Source organism: Cajanus cajan, chromosome 10 (genome assembly GCF_000230855.2).
Source record: "Cajanus cajan strain Asha chromosome 10, NIPB_CcT2T_4, whole genome shotgun sequence".
Taxonomy (NCBI): Eukaryota; Viridiplantae; Streptophyta; class Magnoliopsida; order Fabales; family Fabaceae; genus Cajanus; species Cajanus cajan.
In genome coordinates this window covers 30318102-30326072 of record NC_138526.1, presented here as the reverse complement: position 1 = coordinate 30326072, position 7971 = coordinate 30318102, and the positions used below count along the sequence as shown (strand labels likewise).

Here is a 7971-nt window from a genome sequence, read left to right as displayed (position 1 = left end):
TAACTATTTAAGAAAAAAAATTAAATAAATGGACTCATAATTAGTTTAAGTTTAATAAAAAAATTAATTACTCTAAAATGTAGTTAATTATTATTTAAATTTTACGAATTTTTTTGATTTACCCTTATTTTTTTACTAACAGTTTTTCAATGTTAACAATAGTTAATAACATAACAGTTTTAAAATAATTATCTATTATTAGTGTATATTTAGTTTAATGAAAAAATTAAATACCTTTAAATATAATATTTATTTAATATTTACAATTTTTTTCTAACCACCCTAAACAAAGTAATTAATTACTCTTAAATGAAATTTTTATTTAATATTTACAAATTTTTCTAACAACCCTGAGCAAAGTAATTAATTACCCTTATTTTGAGTGAACATAAAATAAATAAATTGCCTGACTTATCAATGAATTAGTTTGGATAGAAAACTTATTACAACGTTAACAACATATTATTAGATAAAAATTTTCAATTAACTATTTATTATCGTTTATATTAAATAGGAGTGTTGAAAAGCAAACCAACCCAAATAAAAAATTATAAACTGATCTGAAAAATTGTAAACTGATTCGAAAAATCGAAAATAATGGAACACTGCAAATTGTTGATTCAATTTGATTTTTAAATTTTTAAAATTACACAATTTGGTTAAGTTTTTGGATTGAAATGTAAAATTTCTCCAAACTTAATCAAATCGTACTTATTTGTAAATATTTTTTTTTTCTAAATGCATAGTGCATGTATGCATAATTACTATATAATATAAAATTTGTTTTGTATAATTGTAAGATACTGAAAAGCGTTTTTCTCTCTAAATATATATTATTATATTTAAAAGGTATTTTATAAAATTATAAGTTACAAAATTTAGAATGAAAAATTATAAATAATTTATAATGTTTGAAAAAAAAATGTTTTTTTAAGTGACAAATTATATATATTAGATTTTTTTTAAAATATAATAATTAAAATTGTATTAATTTTACTAAAATTGTATTATATACATTAAGTGACTGAAAGATTTTAGAATTTGTATACTTTAATTTTATTTGTTACATATGATCTTAAGCAAATAAGATAACATTGCATATTTTTATTTGATTTTTAAATAACAAAATTTATCCCTTAAAAAAAACAATTTAAAAATCATGAAAATCAAACCAATTAAAGATTAGTTTGATTTAAATTCCATAATTCATTAAAATCGAACCGTGCTTAATTTTATTGTTTGATTTTAACGACTTTTAAAACAAAAAGCGAACTAAAACCACACTGTAAACATCCCTAATTTTAAGTTTAATGAATAAATTAGTTACCCTTTAGCATAGTCTTTATTTGATTTTTACACAATTTCGTGAATCACACTAGACAAAGTAATTAATTACCTAAGTAATGTTATATGTACAACACAAATTGTACAATAACTTTTGTATTTATACGTGTAATATTACTGATATTTTATTCATCTAATTATAAAGTTTGCTGGCACCAATATAAAATGCATATCATGACCAAACAATATTACATCTTCATTGATCTATTCAGAAAGCCTCCTTCTTTGTTCTTCTTCTTTTCCTTCTTGTACCTTGAATTGAAATGGCTCTCTCACCATCCACGCCAATTGTTGTGAAAGACTTTGTTTCCGAGTTGGGTACCTTCATCCAAATCTACAGTGATGGAACTGTGAAAAGGCCATTGCAATCACCATTTGTGGCACCAATGCTTGATGACCCTAACACAAACACTGGACTCTCATCCAAAGACATAGTCATCTCACACAACCCCCCAATTTCTGCTCGCCTATACCTGCCAAGGATCACCAACCAACCTCATCACAAAATCCCAATCTTGGTCTATTTTCATGGTGGTGCTTTCATCATTGAATCTGCTTTCTCCCAATTGTACCACAACTATTTCAAAGCCTTTGTCCCTCAAGCAAATACCATAGTAGTTTCTGTGGAGTATAGGCTTGCCCCAGAGCACCCTCTTCCAACATGCTACCATGATTGTTGGAATGCACTTCAATGGGTCTCATCACACTATTCCACAAAGAACAACCCTCCCAACAATGCAGACCCATGGTTGGTTCACCATGGTGATTTCAATAGGGTTTTCATAGGGGGTGATAGTGCTGGTGCTAACATTGCACACAACATTGCCCTACGTGCTGGATCTCAGCCTTTGCCTTGTGATGTTAAAATACTAGGGGCAATTTTATCTCACCCTAGTTTCTTTAGTTCACACTCAATTGGATCAGAACCTGTTGAAGAGGACCAACATGGTGAACTTTTGAACTTGGTGTACCCATCTGCACCAGGTGGCTATGACAACCCTGTGTTCAACCCTTTGGCTTCAGTGGCACCTAGCTTGGCTGGACTTGGATGCTCCAAAATGATTGTGTGTGTTGCTGGCAAAGATGGATTCAAGGACAAAGGGATTTTGTATTATGAATCTGTCATCAAAAGTGGCTGGCAAGGGAAAATACAACTCCATCATGACATTGATGAAGGACATGTTTATTATTTGTTCAATCCAGGATCTGAGAATGCCAAGAAATTCCACAAACGCTTAGTTTCCTTTATCCAGGAGTAGAACAGTTAATCTCTGCTTCTTCTTTTTTTATTTCTGTTGTAATAAATTGCAAGCAACAATACTACTTCCCGTTCTTGTTATAAGATTCAACAAGTTAGAATAATTATTTTTTATTTTAAATATAGGATCCAATTTATATCGTTTCGTATAGTAATTATTTTAGATTAAAATGTTCTAAATTAAAAATATATTCTCTTAATTTGATAAAATATATTAATTATAATTATTTAAAAAAAAACATGTACTTTGATTGATTAAAAAAAATTATTAATTAAGAGAGAAAAATAGTGTAAAACTTGCATTCTAATTAGTCAAAAGGATATAGAGTATGAATTGAAAAAACAAAAATGTAGTATATGAGTAGTTTGAGACAAAAATATAAATAGAACAAATATATTGTTATTGTACTATTCGTACCGCTATGCTGAGCTTGAGCTCGGCATCACAGCGCGGAGTGACTTCGGACACGCGCTAGGCGACATCGGCTCACTATCCAATTAGGTCATAAATTGATCTCGGGCCCAAGGCCCAACAAAATCCTAATACACACAAAGATACGTGCATTACTTATACGAGACTCATACACCCACAAACACTAACTTTAGCATCGGAGTCTCTTTTGCAGGTACCACCTCCATCTTGGAGCATCAAGCGTACCAGCGAAGGAGGCTCACCAATCTTACTCGGAGGATCATCTCTACAGCAGATTTCCGGTAAGAACATTTGGCGCCCACCGTGGGGCCGATCAAGACAGCTCTTATCGACCACTCTTATGGTTTCTACTAGAAGCCATAGCAGACGCGCAACAGACGACCTAGATCACGCAACTACCATGGACAACGAAGCAGCATTGAGAAGGTTGATCGAGCAGGTCGAGCAGATGCGGCAGCAACACACCGCCGATCTGCAAAACATGTGTGCCAAGCACGAAACTGACCTAGCCGCGATGCGAACCGCCAATGAAGCAGACCTAGCGGCGCTGCGCGCCGAGAATGAGCGTATCCGCGCTCAGCTACCACGGCGCACCTCTCATCAACCCCCTCAACCGAGTCACCTAAACGAGGAAGAGGGACACTCGGTTTCTCAACTGCCAATAGTGCATAGGACACCGACTCCAAAGCCTGCCACGCATCGATCTCATGCACCGACGCACAAATCGGCCCATTAGGTCAGCAATGCTCCTACTCATGTCACGGGGAATCAACCAACCTTTCGCCGTCATCATTTTGTGGATGGCATTATGGAGACGCCACTCCCTCTCGGATGGAAGCCTCTCCACCTCGACCGCTACGACGGCACGACAGACCCAGACGAGCACATCAACCTGTACACCACACAGGTAAACCTCTACACCAATAATGATGCTATTCTGTGTAGGGTTTTTCTGACCTCGCTCAAAGGGGCTGCGCTCAACTGGTACACCCAGCTACCTGCCGAGTCAATTGACAGTCAGACGGTTCACGGCGCAATACGCAACGAGCCGACCTCATCACATCACATCCGCCGCCTTGGCCATCCTCAAACAGGGCGACGATGAACCATTAAGGACATTCATGGAGCGCTTCGCTAGCATCTCTGTCAAAATCTGCAACTTAAACCCCGAGGTCGCACTGCACTCCATGCTCATGGCGTTGAAGCCAGGACCTTTCGTCGACAGCCTTTGCCGACGACCTCCTCCCGACATGGACGAGCTCCGAGCTCGCGCTGCTGGGTACATCCAGATAGAGGAGCATGCCGAGTTCCGCAAGACAATTCGCGACAAACCACAAGGAAAGCAAGACCAAGGTCAAGCCACGAATATTTAAAGTTGGCGACCTTGTTTGGCGATTACGGGGAGAAGCAAGAACAGACCCCTCCAAAGGAAAATTTGGAACTTGGAATTCCACCCACCTCAAATTTTATTTCTCTTAACTTGTAAATTCAGGAGATGTACTCTTTTTCCTCCTCAACCTTTTTTCCCACTAAAGAAAAGGGTTTTTGGCCAAGGAAGGTTTTAACGAGGCACCCCTCAGAAATAAATCAACAAAGCAACTCCATTCCCATACATTTTCGGTATCGGCACATTAACCATAACGACTAACCAAGGTCGAGTTCGAACCTTGATATGCCAAGGTCGAATCCAAACCTTGATGCCAAGGTCGAGTTCGAACCTTGAGATCACATTTTCTTAACCAAGGTCGAGTTCGAACCTTGATATGCCAAGGTCGAGTCCGAACCTTGATATGCCAAGGTCGAGTCCGAACCTTGAAATCACATTTTCTTAACCAAGGTCGAGTTCGAACCTTGATATGCCAAGGTCGAGTCCGAACCTTGAGATCACATTTTCTTAACCAAGGTCGAGTTCGAACCTTGATATGCCAAGGTCGAGTCCGAACCTTGATATGCCAAGGTCGAGTCCGAACCTTGAGATCACATTTTCTTAACCAAGGTCAAGTTCGAACCTTGATATGTCAAGGTCGAGTCCGAACCTTGATATGCCAAGGTCGAGTTCGAACCTTGAGATCACATTTTCTTAACCAAGGTCGAGTTCGAACCTTAATATGCCAAGGTCGAGTCCGAACCTTGAGATCACATTTTCTTAACCAAGGTCGAGTTCGAACCTTGATATGCCAAGGTCGAGTTCGAACCTTGATATGCCAAGGTTGAGTCCGAACCTTGAGATCACATTTTCTTAACCAAGGTCGAGTTCGAACCTTGATATGCCAAGGTCGAGTCCGAACCTTGAGATCACATTTTCTTAACCAAGGTCGAGTTCGAACCTTGATATGCCAAGGTCGAATCCGAACCTTGATGCCAAGGTCGAGTCCGAACCTTGAGATCACATTTTCTTAACCAAGGTCGAGTTCGAACCTTGATATGCCAAGGTCGAGTCCGAACCTTGATATGCCAAGGTCGAGTTCGAACCTTGAGATCACATTTTCTTAACCAAGATCGAGTTCAAACCTTGATATGCCAAGGTCGAGTCCGAACCTTGAGATCACATTTTCTTAACCAAGGTCGAGTTCGAACCTTGATATGCCAAGGTCGAATCCGAACCTTGATGCCAAGGTCGAGTTCAAACCTTGAGATCACATTTTCTTAACCAAGGTCGAGTTCAAACCTTGATATGCCAAGGTCGAGTCCGAACCTTAATATGCCAAGGTCGAGTCCGAACCTTGAGATCACATTTTCTTAACCAAGGTCGAGTTTGAACCTTGATATGCCAAGGTCGAATCTGAACCTTGATGCCAAGGTCGAGTTCGAACCTTGAGATCACATTTTCTTAACCAAGGTCGAGTGCCAAGGTCAAGTCTGAACCTTGATATGCCAAGGTCGAGTCCGAACCTTGAGATCACATTTTCTTAACCAAGGTCGAGTTCGAACCTTGATATGCCAAGGTCGAGTCCGAACCTTGAGATCACATTTTCTTAACCAAGGTCGAGTTCGAACCTTGATATGCCAAGGTCGAGTCCGAACCTTGAGATCACATTTTCTTAACCAAGGTCGAGTTCGAACCTTGATATGCCAAGGTCGAGTCCGAACCTTGAAATCAAATCTACTTAACAAGGTCGAATTTGAACCTTCAAACAACAAATTTGGGAACTCCTCAGAAGCCTCTTTGCTCTTACATCACTCGGTGCTTGGGGGCTAGTGTACTGGCCAGCCGAGTTGCCGACTTGTCCCTCACCAATTTGCTGACTCGGTCAAAGGTTTACCAGCCTAACCAAGTAGTAAGCTCATTATTGCCGAGCTCCTCAGCTCGACCATGAAACATGGACATCGAAACACCACATCGGCCCAAAGAGGCCACGTCATCAAACAAATAAAAATACAATCTTGTCACCGCGCTGCCCACGCGTTATGGGAACGAGGTGACGGTTATGACACATGGCGTCATGACAAATAGGCGTACGCGAAAAGTCACGACCCCTTGTCAAACTCGGTCTTAACTCCTCGACCTACGGTCTTCGGACCTCGGGGGGCTAGTGTACTATTCGTACCGCTATGTCGAGCTTGAGCTCGGCATCACAGCGCGGAGTGACCTCAGACACGCGCTAGGCGACATCGGCTCGCTATCCAATTAGGTCATAAACTGATCTCGGGCCCAAGGCCCAACAAAACCCTAATACACACAAAGGTACGTGCATTACTTATACGAGACTCATACACCCACAAACACTAACTTTAGCATCAGAGTCTCTTTTGCAGGTACCACCCCCATCTTGGAGCATCAAGCGTACCAGCGAAGGAGGCTCACCAATCTTACTCGGAGGATCATCTCTATAGCAAATTTCCGGTAAGAACAGTTATCAATTGAATTAACTAATTTTTCTTAATTTTGATGAAATAAGTAATTGAGTCTTTTATATATATATATATATTAGCAGAAGTAATACTTTTTTTCGTTGTAAAAAATTTAGATTAGAAAAGACATGATTTCATATATATATAAGATCTAATTATCAATCTCTTTTAAATTTTTTTAGTAAAATTACGTCTATTTTCATCATCAACGCAAGTCTTATGAAAATATAAAATGGTCGAATTCGATCCAGAATGTAACCTTCACATGATAAAATTAGTAATCCATTATGTGATTTACTAAATTTAATAAAAATTAAATATAGTTTTTCTCTAAAATTATAACGTATTTTTTTTAGTCTCTCAAAATTTTCAAACACTATCAGACTCGGTTTTTTTTTTCTTTTTCTGTTCTTTCAACACAAGGGCTCCCTCCCATTATAAACCATTAATGTTGATTTGGGAACAACTTCGACACATTGACACCAATTACATGAATTAATAAGGTGAAATGTCAACATAAGCACATTATAGTTTATTATTTAAATAATTATTAAATTAATTAAATCAACATGTGTCATTTTCAAATAAAATAAAATGAAGCCATCAAATGGATGATGCTTCTTATGAACAAGAAGGAAGAGACAACAAGGTTTCAGTTGCATTTTTTTTTAATGAATTAGATTGCATTCCAAGTTCCAACTACTTGTTAAAATGACGTGCAACTAATAACTATATTTTGGATTAAACATAGTCACCAAAAGGATAAACTAATCATCAAGTAAGCGGGTATTATTAGTTGAGTTAATCATCCATACATTATTAGTGTAAAGTTTTTTATATTGGCAATCAATCATGTCTTTTAAATTATTTTATTTTATTTTTATTTCATTAAATAAGTAAATGACATGACACTATTAAAAGATATGATTGGTTGTCAGTGTAAAAAAACTTTACACTGATAATGTATAGGTGATTAACTCATATTAGTTTTACACCAAAATCAATTCAATTTCACACGCTTGAAACATGAAAATTTTTAAATCATTTTTTTTTAATTCACCCAAATGCTCATTCCCAATTTTTT

At 37.6% G+C, this 7971-nt stretch overlaps 1 protein-coding gene across 1 annotated transcript; it reads left to right on the top strand.

Moving 5' to 3' along the window:
• The first annotated feature begins 1002 nt into the window (after positions 1-1002).
• Positions 1003-2723, top strand: LOC109788928 (2-hydroxyisoflavanone dehydratase). Its single transcript, XM_020347794.3, has one exon. It carries the CDS (start codon positions 1608-1610, stop codon positions 2601-2603), a length of 996 nt encoding a protein of 331 aa, XP_020203383.1. The 5' UTR covers positions 1003-1607; the 3' UTR covers positions 2604-2723.
• Positions 2724-7971: the final 5248 nt, after the last annotated feature.